The 24,869-nt window shown below is 41.7% G+C and overlaps 1 protein-coding gene and 1 long non-coding RNA gene across 12 annotated transcripts; both read right to left on the bottom strand.

The window, feature by feature from the left end:
• Positions 1-3,116: 3,116 nt before the first annotated feature.
• Positions 3,117-20,341, bottom strand: LOC111255093 (uncharacterized protein F35H12.5-like). 11 transcript variants are annotated; one of them, XR_015318153.1, is made up of 11 exons: positions 14,290-14,766; positions 13,384-13,652; positions 9,452-9,538; positions 8,825-8,978; positions 8,544-8,641; positions 8,246-8,364; positions 7,876-8,087; positions 7,559-7,710; positions 6,871-7,016; positions 4,073-4,127; positions 3,117-3,737 (listed from the first exon to the last, which is right to left on the bottom strand). XR_015318153.1 is itself a non-coding variant. In XM_022816746.2 (10 exons), the coding sequence occupies exons 2-9, from the start codon at positions 13,567-13,569 to the stop codon at positions 6,876-6,878; spliced, it is 1,149 nt and encodes a 382-aa protein (XP_022672481.1). In that variant the 5' UTR covers positions 13,570-13,652; positions 14,290-14,766; the 3' UTR covers positions 3,117-4,127; positions 6,871-6,875. The 11 variants fall into 11 exon arrangements, 1 of the variants encoding a protein (XP_022672481.1); XR_015318152.1 differs by having other exon boundaries at positions 6,710-7,016; positions 14,290-14,760; XR_015318147.1 differs by having other exon boundaries at positions 5,094-7,016; positions 14,290-14,760.
• LOC147754134 (uncharacterized) lies at positions 16,827-19,801 on the bottom strand. The gene is made up of 3 exons (XR_015318155.1): positions 19,671-19,801; positions 18,097-18,208; positions 16,827-17,336 (listed from the first exon to the last, which is right to left on the bottom strand). It is a non-coding gene; the product is annotated as an uncharacterized LOC147754134 (long non-coding RNA).
• Positions 20,342-24,869: the final 4,528 nt, after the last annotated feature.

Genomic DNA, 24,869 nt, shown 5'->3' on the forward strand with positions numbered 1-24,869 from the left:
TGTGTCTGTCCGTCTGTTTATGCCTGTCTGTGTCTGTCTGCCTGTCTGTCTGATCTGATCTGATTTGTCTGATCTGATCTGATCTGCCTGATCTGATTTGATTTGTTTGATCTGATTTGATTTATTTGATCTGATCTAATCTAATCTATCTGATCCGATCTGTTTAATCTGATCTGTCAGTCTATGTCTGTCTGTCTATCTGCGTCTGCTTGTCTGTGTCTGCCTGTCTGTGTTTGATCTGATCTGTCAGTCTGTCTGTCTGTCTGTCTATTTCTGTCTGTCTGTCTGTTTCCTTGTGTCAGTCTGTCTGTGTCTGTCTGATCTGCCTGTCTGTCTGTGTGTGTCTGATCTGATCTGTCTGTGTTTGCCTGTCTGATCTGATCTGTCTGTGTCTGCCTGTCTGATCTGATCAAATAGATTAGATCAGATCAGATCAAATAAATCAGATCAGATCAAACAAATCAAATCAGATCAGGCAGATCAGATCAGATCAGATCAGACCGACAGGCAGACAGACACAGACAGCTAATTTGTCTGACCTTATCTAATTTGTCTGACCTTATCTAATTTGTCTGATCTGTCTGTCTGTGTATGTCTGTCTGTCCATGTCTGCCTGTCTCTTTGTGTCAGTCTGTCTGTGTCTGTCTATCTGTCTGTATCTGCCTGTGTCCGTCTGTCTGTTTGTTTATCTTACCTGTCTGTGTTTATCTGTGTCTGTCCGTGTCTGTATCAGTCTGTTTGTATCTGCCCGTCTGTCTGTGTCTGCCTGTGTCCTGTGTTTGTCTGACCTGATCTATTTTGTCTGACCTGAGCTGGTTTGTCTGACCTTATCTGATTTGCTTGATCTGGTCTACCTGATTTGTCTGGTCTGATCTGATCTAATCTATCTGTCTGTCTGTCTGATCTAATCTGTCTGATATGATCTGATCTGTCTCTCTGTGCCTGTCTGATCTGATCTGTCTGTCTGTCTGATTGGAGCTGTCTGATCTAATCTAATTATTCTGATTATCTGCCCGATCTGATCTAATCTGCCTGATATGATCTGATCTGTCTGTCTATCTGTCTGTCTGACCTGATTTGTCAGACCTGTCTGATCTGATTTGTCTGCTCTGATCTGATCTATTTGTGTCTGTCTGTCTTTCCGTATCTGCCTGTCTTTTTGTGTCTGTCTCTCTGTCTGTCCGTGTCTATCTGTGTCTGTCTGTCTTTCCGTATCTGCCTGTCTTTTTGTGTCTGTCTCTCTGTCTGTCTGTCCGTCCGTGTCTATCTGTGTCTGTCTGTCTGTCTATCCGTGTCTATCTGTGTCTGTCTGTCTGTCTGTTTGTGTCTGTCTATGTCTGCCTGTCTGATCTGATCTGTCTGTGTGTTTGTCTGATCTGATCTGTCTGTGTTTGTCCGATCTGATCTGTTTTGTCTAACATGATCTGACTTTATCTAATTTGTCTGATCTGATTTCTCTGACCTTATCTGACTTACTTGATCTGTCTATCTGTGTTAGTTCTGATCTGATTTGTCTGACCTTATCTAATTTGTCTGATTTGATTTGTCTGACTTTATCTGATTTACCTGATCTGTCTGATCTGTTTGATGTGATCTGTCTACCTGTGTCTGTCTGTCTGTGTCAGATCTGATCTGTCTGTCTGTGTCTGTCTGTCTGTCCGTGTCTGCCTGTCTCTTTGTGTCAGTCTGTCTGTGTCTATCTATCTGTTTGTGTTTATCTGATCTGTCTGTGTCTGTCCGTCTGTTTGTGTCTGTCTGTCCGTGTCTGCCTATGTCTGTCTCCGTCTGTGTTTGTCTGATCTGATCTATTTTGTCTGACCTAAGCTGGTCTGTCTGACCTTATCTGATTTATCTGATCTGATTTGTCTAATCTGATCTGCCTGATCTGACTTGTTCGGTCTGATCTGATCTAATCTATCTGGTCCGATCTATCTGTCTGTCTGTCTGATCTGATCTGTTTGATCTGATCTGATCTGCCTGATCTGATCTGTCTGTTTGTGCCTGTCAGATCTGATCCAATCTGTCTGTCCGTTTGTGTCTGTATAATCTGATCTGTATGATCTGATCTGCCTGATCTGATCTAATCTGTCTGGTATGATCTGTCTGTCTGATCTGATTTAACTGACCTAATCTGATTTGTCTGTGTCTGTCTGTCTGTGTTTGTCTATCTGTCTGATCTGATCTGAGTTGCCTAATCTCTCAGATTTGATCTGTCTGTGTCTGTCTGTCTTTCCGTGTCTGTCTATCTGTGTGTCTGTGTCTGTCTCTCTGTCTGTTTGTCTGTCTTTCCGTGTCTGTCTATCTGTGTGTCTGTGTCTGTCTCTCTGTCTGTTTGTCTGTCTTTCCGTGTCTATCTATCTGTGTTTCTGTGTCTGTCTGTTTGTCTGTGTCTATCTGTGTGTTTGAGTCTATCTGTTTAATCTGATCTGTCTCTCTAGATGCATCGTTAATAAATAAATCGTATATTAAAACGCATTAGCTGATGTATCGAAGACTTCCACGAAAGACATGAATGACTGTGCCACGATTAAATGTCCATTCTTAGGACTTGTTTTCTGCTCCACCTGCTCTGTGTCGAAAATGTTGATATTTTTGCGTTTTGGATTGTACCGGCGTCAGGCTTGACTATTGCAGAGGTGAACTCCGAGAAAAAGTCTGTAGCACTCTCTAATAAATAATAAAGTAATATATACTTTAAAAGCCACAATAATAACATGAATGGAACACGCCGGTGGTTCGGGTTAAAAACAATTTGAAATTCGCGTAAATAGGCCATTTCAGATTCTCTGTTGCGTCCACATCAATATCGTACGCTACGGCAAGAACCGTATTTAACGCGGCACCTTAGAATTTCTGACAAAAACTGATGACTTCTTGTCCAGCAGGCCTCTAAAAGTTATTTGCGAGCCCATTAACTATCCAATATAACTTTCACTATCATAAGCCTAAGCTTAGACTATGTGAATGCTATTTCAGAGAAATATTAAACATTTTTTCAAAGCAGGTACTCCATGATATTCTAACGATTGTTATTCAATACCAGCGAACCAGTGTTAATTTACACACACACACATACACATGTATATATATATGTATAACTAAATACGCTTTCCACATGACTGGGATACCAAAAGTATTCAGTAGTATTTATTCGAATATAAAATCATGATAACTGACAGGGAAGATGGAATTTAAACGAATTCGAAATAGTCTCGACCGGAGTTTTGGCTAACTCAAAGAAGGTATAGGAGGTATTCCGGAAACAAGTTATAAAAACAGTTAAAAAATCAAATGTCAAAGAAGATAAGAGAATCACAGTGATATAAAATACCATCCCACACTTGATTTGTCAGGGTAAATAAGGGCCATAGCAAGTAAATAGGCCGCTGAGATAACGCCAAATCTGGATAGGATCCGTTTTTAGGCCAAAATTGCGGCGTTCTTCTGTAACCCGGATAGAACGAGTAGGTTTTTGAGTATGAGGACACAATCGGCATAAATGGGTCAAATTTGGGCAATGCAACAGAGATCAGATTAGTGTTAATTACATATACTATGCCTAAATTACTGGAAATGAATAAATACTGTGCGCGTTCTTCCGACAAGCCGTCGATATCTGGTTTGCCAGAACTTGGGCAAAAGTTGAAGTGATATCAAGATCTCTTAGTTCCAGGCGTTATACTATGTAAAGATACAGTACGACGACGTTTGTTGACTACGGCGGACTTGTCGATTACCTGCGTGAAGTGTTCAAAATTTCAGAACGTCAACCATACCAAATGAGGTGCCTACCATGGATTTATGTTTGAAAAGAACGAAGCACACAAATGTAAGTTTGATATCGTTACAATTTTTGGAAAATCTTGATTCCGAGCGCGACAGCTCCAACTTAGCAACAAAGCTCATTCATTTATGGTTAGGCACAAAAGGCACTACGTACAATCATAAAACATACCAAAAAAACCCTTTCATAAAAAACATATTGAAGCACATTAGTACAATACGAAAACCGCATACACCATAGACATAAACACGTTTACCACACCACCGTACATATCGGAGAGAACCTAACTAGTTTGTAAACACGCGTTGCTGACACGTAACGTATTTCTAGCTGGGCACATATTCTGGAAAATCAAAAAAGCGTCTGTTAGCTATACTACAACAATTTTCAGGTTCACTTAGACAAGTTCGAATAGATGATATGCACTTATAATAGGTAGATATAGGTTTCTAAATTGGACCACAAGTTGTGGCAAATTACTTAATATCTGCATTCTTCTTTACTACTTATCGTTGACTTAATATACAATTCGAAAACCATGTCTCTTCCGGGAGTTTGTTGTACTTTCATTGTGCTGTGATTTCAGTTTGTGTTCAAGCTTCAAACAGAGTTGATGTTTGGTAGAGAAAACGCGCACTTTCGGTACCTTCGACAGGAAGCTGTCGAAGCAATCCGGGGTTAATAATATGAAAAAATATCCCTTCTCTACGACGGTACCAGGCCACACACGGCAAATTTTGTTAAAACCATACTACAAAGCCTTGAGTGGGAGCCTGTTCTAGTATTTAAATGAAACACTGAGTCCTTTGTTAGGTTGACAACTCGACATTACTAAGAGCACAACCCGGTAGAAACCGAATGATACCGATCCCATAAAATTCATTTGAAATATGCTATAAGGTTACGATTCGCTAGGAACGAATATAAACGAAGTAGGCTTCTGCCGCTAGTGTCGCTGTGACGAACTCGGGATATGTGAAAAGTATTTAGTATTGCAAAACCCATACAAACGAAATTCCGCGAAATTCGAAACAGGAAATACAAAAAGCTTCCATGTTTCGGATAGTTTTCAGGAATGTTAATGCTTTACAGAGGATACTATGAAGAACCTTGCTACGTGACTGGCCCTAACTTCTCGGTAGGTAACCCCTCGGTGCAAATGTCTGACAACCGTATCTGAAAACTATGAAGACGAAACTGACCCAAGCACAACAACCCAATAAACATTACTGACTGCTGTGTCAAGCAAATATTTATGTGGTACAAACGCAAGCCTTACTAAATATTTGAAGAGATTATACTAACATACCATGTTAAATCACGGGTGACATTGTGCCCCTGACGTATTATTCCATACGGGCAATATGAAAGTACGACACAAAAGTGACTCCATTGACAGTTCGCTAGATAGCCCAAGGTCTGTAAATATTGACGTTGTCAACCACGATTTTACCAATAGCAGGATCATTTGTTACGATTAGAAGGATATAAGTAAGGTAGAATGATTTTTGCTCGTCCACAATGGAGTTCATAGGTTATCGGTTCATATCTGATAGATTAACGTGGATCGTGTTGGTTTATCGCCGACGTCGAAAGAAACATAGACGAATCGAAAAAAGGCCCTTTGGTATTCACCGGTTAGAGAGACGCACAATCAGCAACCATATATAAATGGACAACACACTAAAGCTAATAAAATATCTCTATTTGATATATAACATATCAACAGAAAATAGCAAACGTTGCCAGGTGACAGTTGTTCTCATCGTTAGATCGATAGGTCGTCATCGATAGATAGACGCCATTTAATGATTATCATTGTGTGTATTTATTAAATGGCTGCCTTACAGCATATACGGGATAATAGTATCACACAGGTCGCAGAGAAACAGCGGCCTTTTCCTCATTCCGTTTTATTTTGAAACACTCGGGTTTTTATCGCTCATCCAGGTTTATCAAATACCCCCACTGGCGCCTCGGTGACATTTTTATACTTGAATACATTCGAATAGACGTGATAATGTAATGCCACGCGACAAGTAGCCAGTGGGTGTCGGAAAATGGACTGGACTCTTTATGCTTATTATTTGTACTCCTAAATGATTACCTACTATGCTATAGAATAATATAGCCGTGTGTTTTTTGTTTTATAGGTACCGCCAAAATAGATGGTGATTTTTATAGAACGTTAAGATTGTGTACATTGCAGTAATACTACACCACAATGAGGGCAGATACTAAAAGCAGAGTATTTGGGTGTTGTATATATCATTTCTATAATAATTATGTATTTCACAGTTGTAGGTTACGTATGGGCAGCTAAACGATTGCAGGAAATTTCGGTCGGCTGTCTACTCGTATGGTAACCATATGATTTTTCGATTAGGACCAAATCGAATAGACCCTTTTTATCACAATTAGTTTGCCGATTTGACTAACGTACAGTCAGGTGTTTCTAGACTACTCCGGAGATCGTTCAGTAAATCCAGCACAGATTAAAGTAGAAAGAAGGACAATTACATTATCATATCCATTCGAGAAGTGGAATACATTTTGAACTAGAGAAATCTTCGCAGGTGAACAAACAATTGATTTGTTTATTTCCGACCATTCGCCACCAACCAACCAACCAACCAACTACTGTAGAACTTGCGTCTTTTTTTCTCTGCCTCATGCCCAAAATTGTCATCATCACCCTTCTTTTTCATCATCTGTACCTTGCGTGGTAACCCACTCGTACCGGAGCGCTCGTACACCCACAGGGATTAACATCTATGCATTTACTACCGAAAACACGTTTACGTTGCGCCTCCATCTTAAGCGTCAAATATGCCTGTATATAGGGCATTTATAATTCTTCAGTTCCATTCTGTTCGCTAATGAAAAGTTTACTAGTGATTCACTGCAACAATTAATACACTTCACCTAGAGAACCGCGAGGAAACGAAAATTGGCGTGCATCGTCTATGTGAATAAAACTGAGGCGTCATCGATTCCATGCTGATAGCTTGACCAATACGAAAGAAAGCTGCCGGCTGATCGCTAGGCCATACGTCGCAAAATCTTACAGGACACAGTATATTTACCATGCTCACTTATTGAGCGTCTCGCGGATATGTCTCTGTAAGAAATTGGCCACATGAAAATTGTAAGTTTCGGGAAACTTCCGGAAGGCGAAGTGTGATCCATGTTCGAAACAAACCACCTCGGGAAGCTTATAGTTTGAAACGCCCTGTAAATGAGATACGTAACAGCGGCGTTAGCAGAGTTTGATACTACTATATTAAGCTACTTTGTTGTAAAACGTGTTATCGATATTTTTTTTTTTTAACACAGCATTGCACGCAACCATGCAAGTAATGCTGGCCATACGAAAAGGTAAATCTGACAGAAGTACACATGCCTAGCGGAATATTCAGCGAACAGACCTGAAGCTGAACGACACCAGTATGTAATTGTTCTTTCACTTTATCTATTTTCTTTAAGATTAAGTATTGATAACCGTGAATCTGTTTCGAAAATGTTTTTACCAAGCAAACATACAGCGAGATATATCTATTGTTCACAGTGTTAATCTGACAAAGAAACTCGTCCCTTGAACAGGTGAAATTGGACAAAGGCATGGTATAACCATTTAATTAAATTTTTGGTGGGCCTCATATCCCTGCAATTTAACAATGTTCGTTATTATGCTAACTATCTACGACAATAGTCCAGAATAAGTTAGAGAAGAATTACACATTGAACAATAGGTACACGGTTAGTTGTTCCTACCTGTCTGGTCATAATAGCTTCGGTGTCGTCTTTGCCCGAGTACAAGTAATACGTATCCTTGTGTGGATTGCCGAGGTAACCGGCCATCTCCTCCGAGATCGCCACGTCTATCAGCTTGTCACGTTTACCATAGAGAAGTAGCGTGGGGACGCCTAAGAGACACGAGTGCATAGATAACAGATCAACTGTTAACAGGATCCCTTATAACCGAGATTGTCCTAGTGCTTATGACAAGAAATCTGACTGCTATTCACAATTTATTACGAGGAACTATTCTTTTTCGTGTGCTACTATTATTGTCGGACACGTCTACACACCCCGCTGATGGAGCTGACGACACCAAGGCTCGGCGTCGTCGTATCTGCTTTGAATCATGGTCATCATGGACGTCACAGTTCCAACTGTATCGGTTGAAGGCTTCGAGTATGCGGCGATAATTGCAACTGCAAAACCCATCATTGGCTTCTGAGCCCAAGGCCGGCGAAAATTTCGATTGTACCAGTGGAACAATGAAAGGGGACTTAACTGACTGTGAATACATGATACCAAAGCAGAACAATTGTTATTGTCGATAATGTTACTACATTATATCTTATGCACGCAACTATAAACAACCTATTATGTTTCTTTTGTCTTTACTTTTTTTCTCCATAGAATTGTCTACTTCTAGAGAGATTTATTACTCACGTAAGCTGTCTGCAGCCTGCCGGAGCAAAGAAGACCATAGAGTTGACCGTAATGTTAGAGTTGAGGGCCACCTGAATGGCTGAATACATCGCCGACGAATGACATAGCAGAATGTCGACCTAGAACATTGGAAAGTTGGCCATGTAGTTATAGCAGTTTTGAAGTATTCGAGGCTTCAAATTCCATTCAGCCAATACCTACGACACGCTACGTTAAAACGTATCCCTTGCACTTTCGTCGAAGCATTCTCCTTGGGATCAACAAGCACAGCCTGGACGTTTACAAGCAAGTTGTTTACCTCTTTGACGTCGATTGCTTCTAGGTAGCTTTTGAGTAGATCCGTCTTCTCCTCAAGACTGTGCCAGTAATTCTGTGTTTTCATGGAATAGTGCAAGTCTGTAATTTTCAATTAAAGTAAGATAACAGTAGTAATTGTAACGCGTATTGTTACGAAAAAACGTAGTAATTACTAGTGACGCTTGATATGATGACATAATGATATAGGCTCTTCATTTTAGGCTTTGAACACGCTAGAGACCTCGTAGTGATAGTCAGATTAGTCGACCTACAATATTATACCTGGGAAGGTCGGGACAATGACATTGGCTCCAACATGGTCGAGTGCTGGAATCAACATGTCAAAATCACGATGGGAGCCAGGAGCTCCGTGAAGAGCGACGACATTAGGTCCGCCTTGACGTCCGCGATCGAGACCCGTGTGAATGAAGGGAACCTAGCATGGCGTAGAAGGTCAGAATGAGAGCTATAATGATTACTAAATTAGCTGTCTGTGGCTGTTTATGGCTATAAATTTACTTCAAGGCCCCCTAGTCATTGCCCTGGAGTCGTTGCTTATTTGTTTAGGGACACTGTTTTGCACGAGTGCCTATTGAACGCATCCATTAATGCATTTAACTTGAAAGCAATTCGTGCGTCACCAAATGTGACTCGGGTTAATTACGTTGACCTTTTTGGTTTAGAACATCTAGTTATAGAAAGGTAGTGACTCAGAGGTCGCAACCCGTAAGACGCGGATTACTTTCCCGTAATCAAGACCGTAAGTGGAGATTTCCTGTATATTGGACATACGTGACAAATTATCCAAAAGCATCGAACAAGAAGCAGATGTGGATCGCGAATCCTCGTATTGTCGACGGTCGTACGCTTTTTTTTTGTACTTTAAATCTATCATCTGTTCGACTCTACCTCTAGTGTGAATCCGTTGGCGCTCACGTTCTCCCAGCCAGGTTTTGTATGTTTCCACTCCTTATACAATTCTTCACACGAGTGAACCTGTAACACGGCAAAAAACACCAACTTAGTACAACAACAAAGTACCCTAAAAATATAAATGTAAACCAACTTTTGTCGCAATAGAAACACTTCCAGACTACAGCCGACAAAAATACTTAGCTATAACCAGCTTTTTTTATACGTCTAACAAAAGAACAGATACTGATTTCCATTATGCTATTTATTTGTTCCGCCCACGTTTTTTTGCCTGTCATTACTGTTATAAATAACTTCTCAATTTTTTCAATATACGACGTGCTATTTGTAGAGCAGGACATATTTGCTTAAATCACTCGATTGACAGGCACCGGCGGTTGGTCTATTGGTCCCAAGCACAAGTGTAAAAAATACAATGACTTATTCGACCGGTGTCTCTGCGTAGTAACACGGGGAAAGACGACTTGATCAAGGTGGCTCGTCGATCCCGTCGCTCAGAACTGTCGTAAATATTGTAACTATAAGAACGCATTAGAAGAGCGTAGTTGCCCGGCAGACAGAAAAAGTTAAATGGGGCAAATAGAACCAGACAATGACATTTTCGAATACCCCAGTGAACCAACGCACCGGAAACGAACGGCGCCGGCTTTGTCAATGAGGCCGGGCACGTGCAGCGGGTGTACACAGGTGACGATGGCAAGATTAGGGCAATCTTTTACGTGTTTTATGGCCGCCATCCGTATGTTTATTTATACGTACATCATAGCGTACACATGAAGAGTTATTTGAATATACCGTAATGAAGTTGTCAGTAGCACGCGAAAGCAATGCAGATATAATTGCAGAGTAATTATTGTACAATACATTGCTTCATTTTCCGCTTGAATCGAACGTTTAAGTTTACCGACTTATATTCTTAGGTGTGTGGTTACACGTAGTCGATGAATCAATTCAAGAAGGCGATGCGCTTCTTCTGTGGTTTGTATATATATATTTGAAGTAATAGAAATAATAATGCTCAAGCAACAGCCAGGCCTCTAGCTGATTTTTGTAGTAGATATATCTCTAACCGTGATGAATTGTGGGCGGATGCGCGTCAGGACGGTCACTCGTATCTTCATGTTTACTTATGAGATATGAACGCGCTGTACGTGGCAGGTGTCTCGGTCTAGTAATCTGTTGACAAAATGTTTCTCTCGTAGATATTTCATCTATCGTAAAAGAGAAACATGTCGTTGAAAGCTGTTGGACCCATTGATCTTCAAATAAGCTAACCGTAGAAGAGTGAGATAAAGACTCCAGCCATGTGTCGCTTTAGGAACCTTGGGGTGTATGGCTTATATTCGTACTAGCACATTTTTCTTTGAGATATTATTAAAATATTAATATTTTACTTTGGCAGATAGTCTAGTGCATACACGTTTGATAATATAGGCCTTAGAAAGAACATTAACCAAACAATTTCATGATCGTTCAAGGATATCGTTTTCTCAATAAGTACTCAATAAACTAGTAGATTTGCCGTGATCACATCAAAGATCACTGCATTTTTCTGTAAGCGCTAAGTTTCATCTACATGATGGTTCTCTCACAATGACACTTTCTTGGCCAAACTCGTCCATCAGCCTCGTGACTCTCGGCGACTCTGTGTAGAATTCAGTGCGTACAAAAGCAACAGAGAGATCACTATTGGTCGACCTATTCATTTGGCAGCAGTTAAGATTATAAAAAAATTATCTGCAGTTACTCAATTTTTTATTGTTTTCAGCTACCTCAAATGGACGGGACCTTTTTACGGTAGAAGCTTAATGATATAGAATGGGTCCCTTACACCGTGGTAGAACGAGCTAAGCTATGTTGTTATATTCATAATGACAACCTAAATCACTTCCGCCAATGCACTTCCCAGAAGTCTCGGGAAGTGCGTCGGCAGTAAAGAACATACACGTTGATAATTTAGAAAAAGAAACGCCTTCTCGAGTAGACTTTTCTCAAAGGCCTTTTGCTTGACGCTAACTTTTTCCGAAAGAATAAAAAATCAGAAGATTCACAGCCAAACCAGTTGCTCAAAAAGCGTGAAGTAAGCGTATAAGCCGCAGACGTTTCCGTTAATTTCAATGTACGAGCACATGTACGGAACGGTGGTCGTCATCGAGAATTGTTTTATTTGGAGTAGCTTCGTCTTCTAGTTGAGTACGATATACTTGAATTCGATACCATGTCTAAGCCCGAATAAAGAAAAACTATTCTTTAGTCGTATTGAAGGCCGCTACAGTAATGCTGCCCAGCATTAAATGGGTCGATCAGGTCATATATATCCATTCAGCATTTGATCACTCTTTGTCCGTCATTTCCAACAAGCCGTCATTATTCTAGAAGTAGCAAAGAAAATTCAAGGTAAGCGCAAAATCCTCGCCATATGTCCAGATTTAGCGGACCAGGTTGTCACATTTTCATAAAAACTACGGCCAGCACTAGTAAAGCGAATTAGTTCTCGTTTCCAAAGCTAAAACTAAAGATATTCATCAAAATATTTTGTGTACGTTTCTTTTTTAGTTTCGATGCTAATAATTTGCCTCTATTAGTCAAACGACCAGTCTCTTGGTAGGCCGCAATGTATGGTCCACAGCCCTTGTTTTACTTATCTTTCGATACTACAAAAAGTTCAGGTCTGTGGGTTTTTCCAACTGAAAACAACACTTCAGAAGACACGAATTAGGCCGATTTTTGTGGCTTGTTAAAACCTACGCAGCTGGTAGTGTCTCCCTTAAAAGAAGATTTATATATGTATGTATGTATATATACCATGTGAAGTAAAAGTCATTTGCCATTTTAAGGGCCTTTAGTTTACATGCGTCGAAGTATCAGGGGAATAAAATGAAACTAACTAAAAATACTTAAACTAAAAACACGCAAAAAAGACTCTGAAACTGTCACGCTACTTTTTTACAATGTCAGAAGACTTTTCCCGACCCTGCACTTTTGCACTGTCAGTTTTTAGACACCAATGGACTTCTGATGAGCTTCAGCGGCCATTAGAAATTCGTTGAGCGCAATGAACTATGCTGAAACGATGGCCGCGACCTGATATCAAGCGCTATCGCATCACGGTCTGTGTAACTCTCCGTTCGTCGACAGGCGGCGCTGGGTACACAGTTCCTATGGCCTTGTAAAATCTCCTTCCCTTTAGCGACCGAAGCCAGTGGCGTAGATGTCATTGTTTGGATACATCACTTGGTCTTTGACTTTTTAGATTGGTTGACAATTTACATACCTAAAATGCTCAATAAGATGACAGACAACTTCTGTAACCGCTTCTGTTATTGCTGTCCGCAGATGGAACAATTTTTTAAGTTTGATGAAGTTGTGTAGGTCGTTATATCGCGATACTGAGCACAAGACTAGTAATTGAAACGAAATAGAGGTCATTTTGTTTCATTCCTCGACCTGGATAAATTTGACCTTTAGCATTCTTACTCTGCCGTTTTTTCGTTTATCAGTAAGCGAACTCTTACCTAAATAAAATATACAGGCCGCTTTGGTGCCGTAAATGGCTTCGATGCTTCTATCGTATAGGGGTGACCGCTGTTTGATCTAATATTGGGACCAGTATTGGGACATGGGTAAGCAGGTAGAATCGGTGGTTGTCCGAAAATGACAAAAAAAAAACATTCGCTATAGTTTGTCTAGTTTACTAATGTAAAAGACTTCCAGCGTTTCACCGTACATTCGAAAAGGCGGGAGGTGGCATCGTCATAAACAACTCTCCGGACCCCTTCAGATCTTTGAAAGATCGTCGCTTACATGAAGTTACACTCAGTTTGTATTTAAATATATCTAGTCTCTAAAAACGGAAACCTTTTTGATATCATTAACAATTATAAAAACAAATTGCACTTTTCACTGACCTTGATAGTGCGTTCTTTATAGAACACCTGCTGATTTTCTGTAAATAGTTGCTTTGTAGGTCGCATACGGTATGCGGGCGTCTCGGGTATTGCTGTCTGGCATGGCTGAACCATTACGGCAGTCTGAACCTGGGAAGTACTCGAACTACGAGTGAGACCCCGTACGGAAATGAAGCGCACTCGCATGATGATGCTTAATGTTACTTTTCAGCCCTTAGCAGGAACAGTAGAGGACTTTTCCAGCGATTTTGTTTGTCAACAACAGGGTCCTGATTAATACGGCAGTAAGAAAAAGCAGAATTTAATCATTTATTAAAATTATGCTATCGATGCTATTGAGGTGGAAGGTTCAAGAAATTTTGGCCATATCCAAATTTCTAGCCAAATTTCAGTAAATCAACCTAGATGCAACGAATTCGAGTACAGGAATATTCGCAAAAATTAATGGTAACGAGCGTTCAGCTTGCTGTTGACTCATGCTAATGTATGCCTTCAGCAAGTACATCCCGATAAAATTGCTATTGCAATAAAAATGTTTAACAAGATAAGACATTCTGTACGCGACGAAGAATCAGATGGCTAAGGTGTTTTCATAGTAGAAATAGTTCGTTTAGAAATGGCCGCTGCCGAAACGCTTAAGATACGGTTGAGAATTACGCGTTTGTGAACAATACCGCACATCGACATCGATACCAGGACACAGGATAGTTGTCAGGATGTTGAGGAAGTTTTGCGACACTACGGAAGACAAACTAAAGTTATGGGGAACCGCTTTAAATATCGAGAAAAGTTGACAGGACAGAAAAACGAAGGATTGCTTTTCTGCGTTCGTTTGTGCTTACAACGTTAGTATCTGTATAGATATTTACTAAATAAATAACGAAAATTAATTGCACGGAGGGTCACCTGTGACACCGTCGAACTTCGCCTGATTTTCCACCAAGTTGACTAACTTACTGAACACTTTGTGCTGATCTGTTTCGACTACGGTGTTCGCCAATCCAACCACTCGCTGATTAATGATTCTTAAGTATTAAATAACTGTCGGCGTCGGCGTTACCTTCTTCCTGTGCAAGGCACAGCACTAAACCGAAAACGGCACCGCTGGTAAGCTATCAGCTGAGTGAATGCTACAAACTGTTACGCGGACAACATAGTAATAACGAGTCAGAAAAAGACTGTGATATGTGCGTGCTACACTGAGTTACACGTAGTTAGCCACACGTAATCTAGTTTTAAAAAGTGCGATCTTAATCCCGCTCTTCTGATCGCCGTATCAGCTGGACCAAAGCCACAGTAGAAGGCGGACGCGGCGCGTTCATTCTTACCACTCCTTCACTTTGCACACGATGAGCAAGTATTCGTATGCAATCGTCACATCTACTCTTGCCCCTCACGTCAGCTACACCGTACTTGTTAGCATTACTATTGCGCCGTCCATGACAAGAAGGCCGATAACAGCCGTTAAAGCAGTTACCATGGGCCAATATGGCATCAAGCCAGCAACTACAGAAGCCTGTCATAGTACCCTAAGTAGATAACACTAAGGCTCGCTGATTACCACGCGATACGATGACGTCAAGACAATTGAACACGAACCGCATCGCACGAAAATGGCGTGCCAAAATTCGACAAGCGAGGGGCAAAATTATGCTAGAGAAAAATGGACTATGTCAAACGCCACAGAAAATAAACGATCCTAACGATAGTAAAGGTAGAGGTGCAGCGATTGACGCTGGCCGCCGCTATAACGCAACATTGAAACCTGATAACAAACCAACCAATTTATAATCGCCGGTATTAGAACTGAGAAGATTAGTGATGAAATTATATGCTTTACTCAGCAACATGAAACGGATGGCATTAAATCGATCGATGTTATCAAAAGACCGATACAGATTAACGGAAAGCAAAGAACAAATGAGCCTATGTGTTGAATCCTTGCGGCTACATCACGTTATCATTGCTAGAAATGGTGCTAATCAGATACAGCAGCATGCTTGCATTAAACTGGTCCGTCAATGCAATGGATTACGAATTTCGCGGCATAGCGTAAGTAGTCAGTGGTGCCTAAAACTAATCACAAGGGCACGTCGTAAGGTTTGGTCTTATTCAATAGATTAACATTAAACTAATAGTTTATCGATCCATTCACCCATACGCATGACACTCACTCAGCTGTACGCATTCGGTAGGGCGTACTTATGGCATGCGTATATCATACACTAAAGCTAAAACAAGGCGCAGTCGTCCTAAGATGCGTATCGTTGTGCCAATATATAGTATTGTGCTGATCTCAGTGATGACGCGCAATGGGAGCACGCCAGCCTAATAGGCTTAGCTATACATAATTCGTTTATAGGTATACAAAATAGTCTATATTCGAAGCCAGACGTAAATACGCAGTTCCTCCCACGCCGGGAGGGACCGCCAGCCGCCTTAGACAAGGTTTAGCTAAGGCAGTAGTCGAAAAGTGATTGTTCTGCTATACGTTAGGTTACATCAACGCTTGTACCAATGTTTTTGTTACTGTTATTGCCGTCGACGTCGATGTTTACCGAGTTTCGACCGAGCGGCTTGACAGCTCACGCTTGACCAACCGGCGGACGTCACATCGCCACCATCATCGATGAGAAATGGATTGACGGTGTAGTGGAAAGCCTCATTAGGGTCAAGCGCTTAATGCCGGCCTACTATCGGAACGCGCATTGTAGCAGGAATTTTGCAGCTATTTTTAGAACCGCGCGTTACATAAAAAGTACAAAGAGATAGATGCTTCGAATCTCTGCTCCGATAGGAAAAGTTAGTGATAGTAGACCTGCTTTCGCAGTAATGACAGTTGACGTCAACTGGATACAAACAGAAAACATGCTCTTAAAGGCGTAATCCTTGCTATTTTCAAATCTAGTAACGCGCCTGCCACTCTGAAAAAGTTAATAAGCAGTATGTCAATTGAAATTTATCGGTGTCATCAGTGAAAAATCGGACAAGACTTGTGACGCCTTTCCATATTCCTACATAGGGTGTTCGTTTTCTCCACTAAATTCATCTCTTGAGTTTAATCATGCCTGGTTCGGCCATGGCTAAACGAAGGTAATACATTCCGTCTGTCTTGCCCGCTTGTAATTTTATCGATAATTAGGTTTAGTTTATATTTACGCAGCCCTCAAAAATCCGCCATTATTGATACGCCACGTGTAGGTTTCACTCTTACAAAACAAATGACAATAGAAGTTCTGTCTTAAGGATTGTACGCCATTCTAGCCTTTGACGGAGAGTGACTGAGAAACTATTCGCAGTGACCCCTTTTTTCGTACCTAATGCGTTTCATTTCGTACATGCGATACAATTTCAATGCCAAATTAAATTACCAATATATTTCTGTTACTCTAATTGTTCTCTTGCATTGTTTTCAATGGCTAATGATGAAAAAAACTCGTCAGTTATTGATATAGTATTCTTTTATTAACTGGCTCTTTGAAGAGGTAATAGAGAAAAATAATTCTTAGCAAATATTAGCTATGCACCACGGCCTTTACAATGTCCATGAGATTATTTCATCTGATACGGACGCATACGCTAGCACCGAATATAGCATCGTTCTATTCGATGCAGAAGGCAGATCACTGGTCTGATCGCTATATAGAGAACAATTGTGAAGCATTTCCTGTAGTTGTAGCTCAAAAACCATGTCCTAAACATACGGTATAATAGAGACACCGAAATACTATCCAAATCCAAACTATCAGGTCAATGTATCTTAGTATGGTAAATAAATTTTCCGCAAAGCAGCGCAAACCACGAGTGCAATTTTTTTACAATGGATGGAGGAAGAGTCAGGGAAAGTAGACAGTCACTATAGACATTAGTGAGAGGTTTCCGCGTGCTGTTTTAGGACAAGCTATTTCAGCATTATCCATGACAGTCCAATGTGAATGGTCGAAAAGTTAGCCCTAGTAAACATAACAAAAGAAAGAAAAAATTCTGAATAATTTGAAAGATTTTTCCTTACAGTTTGAACAAAAAAAAATAGAACATAGTAGACTTTCTTCAAATCATTAAGACACTTTTTTCAAGCTGTCCGGAAACACCTTTGTTTATGTGTATATTAATAGTTTCAAATTTTCAAATCCCGCCAACAACACATACCCAAGCAGCTTATGTCAATAGAAAAAAAGACAATCCTTTATATAGATCAATACCTGTTTTTCTATAATTGTTTTTATGTACAAGTTTTGACAACCCTGAACTTGTTTTTACTGTACTAAATAGCTTCTTTTAGAAGAAATCAAAACATTTTTTTCAAATTATTTCCCTCATCTCGTTCTGGAGTTTTCGATAACCAGAACAAAACCTGAATTTCACAGTCGCAAATCGACTTTAGAACGAACACGAGGCTTACTAGCAGAAGTCGTAATGTTATATGTGTTATAAAATGGGCATATGAAATCCTTAAGGTTCTATGTGCCGTAGAGTATTATTCTGTTATATCCAGTTACGGAACCTAAGGGATACAAAGTAATGAGTAGACACACTGACTATATTACTATATTATTAACAGTTCCGAACAAATTTATCTATTATCGTCGCCCACAGCTGACAGCCTCATTCTGGTCCTAACAATTAAGGTATCAGATTGGGTCATCTGCTAGCCGCTATGCCTAACTCAGGCATGCGATTTCGTCTTCTATTCAGGAGACGATATTGATTTACCGAGGTATCTTGGCCGTGTGTCTTTTCCAATCCCAACACAATGCGAGTCGTTCGTACGAGACGGTACCTGCTGACGCTCCTGTGTCCGGCTGAGATCTCACTTCCGTTACAGCTATCGCCGTTATGATGATTGACAAAATAACTTCAAGTTAATGATCAGCCGAAGGAAGTTATCATTATCATCGTCGCCATCGTTATAACTAGTCGTAATGATAGTCCCGCCATAATCCACTAGCAAAACACAATGCCGCTGCCCCCACTCCATTGTATTTGACCCCGTCTTTGGAAAAGTTTCTTCGTATTGTGGCGCCACAAAATGACAGCCGGCGCCGTGGCACGCTAAGCCCAGATGGCCGACGAAGCGGTTCCAATAAACTGCCAGTTTCTTATGCCTGGTCACAAAACTACGTTGCAAGCTGCCTATCTGCTAGCGATGCACTGACTCAGCTATTTTTCTCAGATGAGCAGAGCTGTCTATGAACCTTGGCAATGCTGGAGACGTAAGCGTTAGGTGCAAAATTAACAACGGCGTCAAAAGAAGTACGACAGAAAGCCCAAGAGAGCCAGTGGATAGTCTGAGAGTTTTCTTATCCTTTTTAACTTTAAGTTAGAAGAAATAAAACTTAGAAACGGCTCTAGTTATTTTTATAATGATTAACGCTCAATAAGTCCTAAAGCTACTAAGAAAAAGATGTAAGCAGATATGAAGCTGGCTGATGACTTAAACATTATTATAAACTTGAATGTGATTGAAGGACAAAATATAGACGGCAAATTTTGATGAGTCGACCTAATATATCAGAAAAAGGTCGATAAAAACCTACAATAAAGAGTCACAGCCTTTTGAATCAAGTGACGTGTCAGTTCCGATGTCAAAATTTATCCCGAAAGCCAGTACGTTATTAACACTGGACAGTTATGCGCCAGACGATTTGTTCAACCTGTGGCATAAGAATACACATAGTCTGTGAGGCCATGCGTAATTGGTATAAAAAAGTGCTTATTTGAATTTTACTTCTAAGAACACTGTTTTTCGAGTATCATGATAATAATATCTCGTCTGCTTTTTACTCACTTAATGTACACTATATAGTTTGCATAAATGCGTACGTATCATATCTAAGTCACCCTGATGTTCCTCCCACCATTAGAAAGCTGGCAGTACTAAATAGTCCTATGAGATTCCCATAAGCAACAATTGTTCCTTAGCAAAAGCCTCTCCTCATAAAATGATTCGGGTTATCATTTGGCTCCATCATGACACCGGGGGGTCGCGTCGTTGCTTCATGTCTTGCCATCGACATATACTACACGATTCATATGAATAAATAATATTACAAAAGCTCCATAATGAACGCATATATACAATCGCTTTATCCAGCGTTCACGTGAGTGATTCACGGAAATCACGCCCGCTATTAGGCTCCTTACGTCAATAACGATACTCCTACAAGCAAGCACATATACACATCAAATTCGGCTGACACCATTTTCGTTAGGTGTATCACTATTCACTAGCTTTCCTATTGCTGGTAATCCAAAAAAGACATATCAGCTGATTGAAATGCACACACACTCGAATGAATATCTCCCGTACCCTACGGATTTGTAGGTAGTCGACGAAATGACTTTGTTGTCTCTGATATCTGTCAGATAGGACACCTCCACAAACGGAGCCGGGAGTCACACAGTCTGAAGAATTCATGCAGTCGATAACAATCACTGGTACTTTTACAGACCGGTCTGTTCTAATTGCGAAGGACAGATCGCATTTACAACGCGAAATGACGCAACTTCGAGTGAGTTACGCTCAAGATGTCTAGAAGCGTTCGCACCGTTTAGCCACTGCTTTTGAATCCCATCGATCCACTTGACTATATTGGCGCCCCAGGTTCACTATCATATATATTCATTAGACCGCCTTACGTAGCTTGTGAGGTGTGCGGCGCTTCCGTTCCCTACTTGGCCTGGGCAACTTCGTGGACGCAGCAATATCACTTTAGCCTACTATTTCAAACGATCTAGAAATCTTACACTGGCTAATCCGTTGAACTCACTGACTCATTCGGTAAGTCAAACAATTTCCGTTGGCCGATTGACGATCACAGTTAAACTAGGCTACAACAATTAGATTGTCCGCGGGATCTGCGGCCCTCACGAACACTCGCGTCTTCACTGCTACACACAACAGCGCCCTTCTACTATGGCGCGCTCTGAACGTCAGCTGATTCGGTGTATCACTGATAGGAGCCAGCCGAAGACCGCCGGTGCGTTGGTGGAAAGGGCGCAAGATCGGACCATCGAACCACTGCTGGTAGCGCCCTCAGGTGAGGGTGGCTGAAAACTTTGCCACCGTAGCCAAGACCGTCTTTTGCCACTACGCCCGGTACGTGCGCGATTACCTACGCTGCTCCGCTACGATCCCAACGGCATACATATTGCCGCATCATATGTTATTATCGGCATCGTGTTGTAAGAACGTAACTGGCAGGCGTGTCGTTGGGGGCCAAGCAATCGTTGGTTCGAAAGAAGTGACTTGGTTGACTTTCCAACCTAATAAATGTTAATATTAATACGCACTAACTAATTTAGCATGACGTATTCGCTTGGGAGCGGGTTGACTCTAAGAAAATATCACGGGTACCCCGATTCGAACCAGGCGAGCAAGAAACGTAGACGTGGAAGTGCCTTGGCATGCGAGTCGATCACAATTTGTATTCCTGAATATAATACAAATACCAATAGTCGTAGTCAAGCGCTACATGTGCCTAGTCCCCGAAACGCTTTAGTGTATCAGCGGCGATAGAAATCATAGCGGCTGTTGTAGAGTTCTCATAGGCACAAAGATATCACACTTTGAATATTACTTAATGTGAATTAGGTAACGAATCTCTTTAACGCACTCTACTTGTCCATTTATTGCATAAGTTTGCAACCATAGCGTGTAGTAATTTAGTACTCATTATATGAGGCGCGTTCTACTCAAGGTAGCGATACTTAAACTGCAATCGGCAACCATTTTGTATAGCTTCTTAGAAAAGCCCGCGCCCTTTATGCAGATGCCAAAAGCATTGAGTATTTGGCATTCACGAAAACAACATAGCGTGCCATTTAATCAAATGGTTAAAATTATTGAATTAATTATTTCTAGATCAATGCTAGGGTAGTTTAGTACGAGAAATTAATATCACAAGTTTTACGTCCGGTAGTCTAGCCTATATGTAATGCTTCAAACGGCTGGCTTTTACTAGTACAGAACCAAATTCCGAATTCTAATCTGGAGGATTCCATGTGTCTCTAGATTTAATATGTGACATTACAGGGACAGGTACGAGATTAACGGACAGAAAACAATGTTTTTTGTAATTTGGGGCCCACTAACAGCTTACGCAACAGCCAACACTGCAGGGAAGTCTCGAGCTTCCTCTCTTTGTCGGGGGTTTGTTTCTAAAGGGCAGTTCAGTGTTCTACCAGTAAACAACTGAAGTTAGCAAGATGCACGCGTCCCTATCTTCTCTGAATACATCCTTTAATACAATAGCTTCTCTGAGTTAGGCAATTCAACGAAGCACACAATTTTTTCTATATTGTAGCAACGACGATGCTTGATTGCTCTAGGATGGTGATTGACCGGGGTACAGGAGGGTATTAGATACCTACCACAAGCCGGAACTGCAATAATTTGAACGTCCGTCTCAATTATCCACGTTGCCGGGTAGAACGCCCTCATTACGCGCCCAAACTTTTCGGACATCCTATAAATTAACAGTGGGACACCGTTGCGTACGACCCGCGTAAGCGATACATGTATCGTGCGACTCACTAAACAACCCGATCCTGCCCCGAACTTAGGCAGTAACTTCCGTGGTGTGTTGGCGTGGAAGTCGTAGGAAGATGGATTTCGCAGCGAGCGCGCGAAGAGGGTGTCTCTCTAAGGACTCGCCTTCGTTAGCGAAGCTGGAGGTGAACCTCTGTTCCAGCTTGGATAACGAAGCACCGGGTTTTTGAACTAACCGCGATTTCGTCGGCTGTTCTGGCACAACGGCGTTAAACCCCTTTAGTAATTCGGATGGCCTTACGTGTAGAGCTTCGCTGGCCTTTGCATACAATTTGAAAGTAGCCATCGTGAACATCGCGAGGATGGGGGAGTCGGAGGACTCCAGCAGTCGCACAGAGATTCTCCAGTAACCGTATAGATTGTACCGCTCCACCATTCCGCCCCCCTTCGGGCCTATTTTGGTGGTCTTTACATGGCGAATATTGGGGCGTGCTAGATGTTGCCGGATACATCGGCCCCAAAAGCAGCTGGAATTATCTGCAAAGACCGTGTAGAGGGCTCTGTACCGGTCCCAAGGGGTGGAGAGAACCTGTACTAACACTTAGTCCACGTCTAGCCGAGAAAGGGTGAACAAAACGAGCGCAAAAATAAAAAATCACTGTTACAAAACAAAGGCGCCTAGGCCGCTGTTCCCAGGCAAGCATAGCGGCCCTACAAGTTCAGGCCTAAAAAAAGCAACGGTGGTTCTATAGGCGTCTGGAGCGGAAGGCTCTCATCGTCTGATTTTGTACGCTGACAAGTGCTATAACTGCGGACGTGCTCTTGGATCGTTGTTCAGACGTCTCTTTCGGGAAAGTAACGCAACGTAAACCGGTAGGCAGTTTTTGTTAAACTCGGACGGCCTTAGTAGCAAAGAGCGCATACAGCCGACTGCGCTAATCGCGGGGACCCCGATTAGAGACCCCGTAGCCCAAAACGGTACATAGTATCTACCTATAGAAATGGGCCAGGAAACTTCAATCCTTTGACGGCAATACGATCTAGCCGTTCCATAAGCATGGTCACCACCAAGGCCAGCTGATGTGGTACAGACGATTCGTGGCCGGCTCTGTCACTAATCATTTTTAGGATTAGTGACGGTGCGTTCGTATTGCAGTTTGCCGTGCTGCGCAAGTGGCGCACACGAAGTCATACTTCAACAGCTCCAAAGCCCACCAGGCCAGATCGCGGCAACGGTCCTCTGTTTTGCAGGTAGTAAAACTGCGCTGTTGTCAGCGACTACGGGTAAAATTTATTACCTAGACAACAGCCACTGTGTCACTGACAAATGCCACTTCGTCTGGTGGAATGCAAGGACTACTAGGCATTTCAAGTCGCCGTCAAACTAGACGAGCAACAGCTCCAGGCTGGCACCACTCGCATCGGTCCGTTCTTCGGTCGGCAAGTCTATTGGCGAATTTCACAGGACGGATCCACTCGTCATGGCCTATTTCGAAGCCACGTCTTCTCATGAGGCATAGGTCACGCGAAGGGCAGTTCTGGTTTCAGCAAATCTTACAGCAACTTGTAACTTTAGCGAAGCCTGTTACGAACCGGCGGGTATAAGATGCCGGTCTCGGGAAGCCTTGTAACCGACTAGTAGTAATCGATGGCGCCGTGACGTCTATCGCTGTAATCTTTTCCGGGTCAGGGGAGTTTCCCAGCGGGGAAACTGTATGTTCAAGGTATACGACTTTCTGCGTAGTGAACGAACACTTCGACGCACACCGAGGTTATTTAAGTCCTTTCCGAGGATTGTGCAGATGCTCCTCGAACCCCGAGAAAAGACGATGATATTACTGATATGGCCAAAACCATACATTGCCGCAATTGCCTTAATACCGGGTTCATCAGCCGCTGGAACGTCGCCTGGCAATGAGCATTGGGCAAAGGGCATCCGCTTGGATTGATATAGACTGTATGGGTTATACAGTGCGGTTTTTTCATTTCCTTTAGCTGCCATGGAGATTTGCCGATAGTCTTTCGCTAGGTTCAAGCAGGAAGGTATTTGGGCTCCTTCTAACCCATTAATGACATCGTCGATCCTAGACAATGGAAAACGTTTTTGTCATTGCGTTCAACTTGCGATAATCACCATAAGAGTGAATCAAATTGTCTTACTTTTCTACCAGGACGAACGGAGAAATTTACGGATTGGACGAAAGGTTGATCGCATTGTCATCCAGTATCTGCTATACTTCCTTTGCGATGCGATCCCATGTCGCAGACGCAGCTTACCAAGAGTGTGCATACCGAAGAGAATGATCATCGCTGGCGAGGTGCGTTACGGGTAACTTGTTTGGTTTCTCGAATAAATACCTGATCTCATAAAGTAACAGCCTCACCACATACTTACAAATGTTATTGATTCTGGCTATTGCCGATACACAGGCCAATATACGGTATACATTTTTCATTTCATCTTTGCTTTATTTTATACGTGGGAAGATCAAGTAACCAGGTAAGTTTCTCTAACGTAGCCAACAACATAGTATCGTAACCTTTCAAACAGGAGCACCACAAAAATGGAAACTGTAGTCTCACAATCCATCGTATATACGCGTACATTTGTATTTGTAAAGCTTTTTATTGTGTTAATTTTGATAACAAAACACGTAACTGCTGGTGGTTTGTAATCAGATGATTGGCGTTTGTTCAGGTTCGGTGTTTGCAGTGTTTTAACCCGTATCTCTTAAATTCTCAAATTCATTGGTCTTCACAAGGTCAGCTACCTTTGTGTATTGCTTAGTTAGACATATTAAATGCAACGCTTGCGAGCGCTGCGACCACTGCATCTATATCATAATAAGCACTGCACGTGCACGGGAAACACCTGTAACGGCATACTGCGGGGCGGTGAGCTTGACACGACAAAGCCGATTATTAACCGGTTTGCAAAAAAAAATGCATGTTAATCGAAATTAAAAAGGGAATCGGCAACAATGTTCACACTTGA

This window comes from Varroa destructor, unplaced genomic scaffold, assembly GCF_002443255.2.
Source record: "Varroa destructor unplaced genomic scaffold, Vdes_3.0 BEIS01000426.1, whole genome shotgun sequence".
NCBI lineage: Eukaryota > Metazoa > Arthropoda > Arachnida > Mesostigmata > Varroidae > Varroa > Varroa destructor.

Bases quoted from the DNA above. Each gene is read 5' to 3' on its own strand.
- LOC111255093 (XM_022816746.2), bottom strand. From the start codon at position 13,569: ATGCGAGTGCGCTTCATTTCCGTACGGGGTCTCACTCGTAGTTCGAGT. The intron at 9,539-13,383 runs GTCAGTGAAAAG...GCCGTGTTACAG, and splicing joins ATAAAGAACGCACTATCAAG to GTTCACTCGTGTGAAGAATT. The intron at 8,365-8,543 runs GTAAACAACTTG...CCAATGTTCTAG, and splicing joins AAGCAATCGACGTCAAAGAG to GTCGACATTCTGCTATGTCA.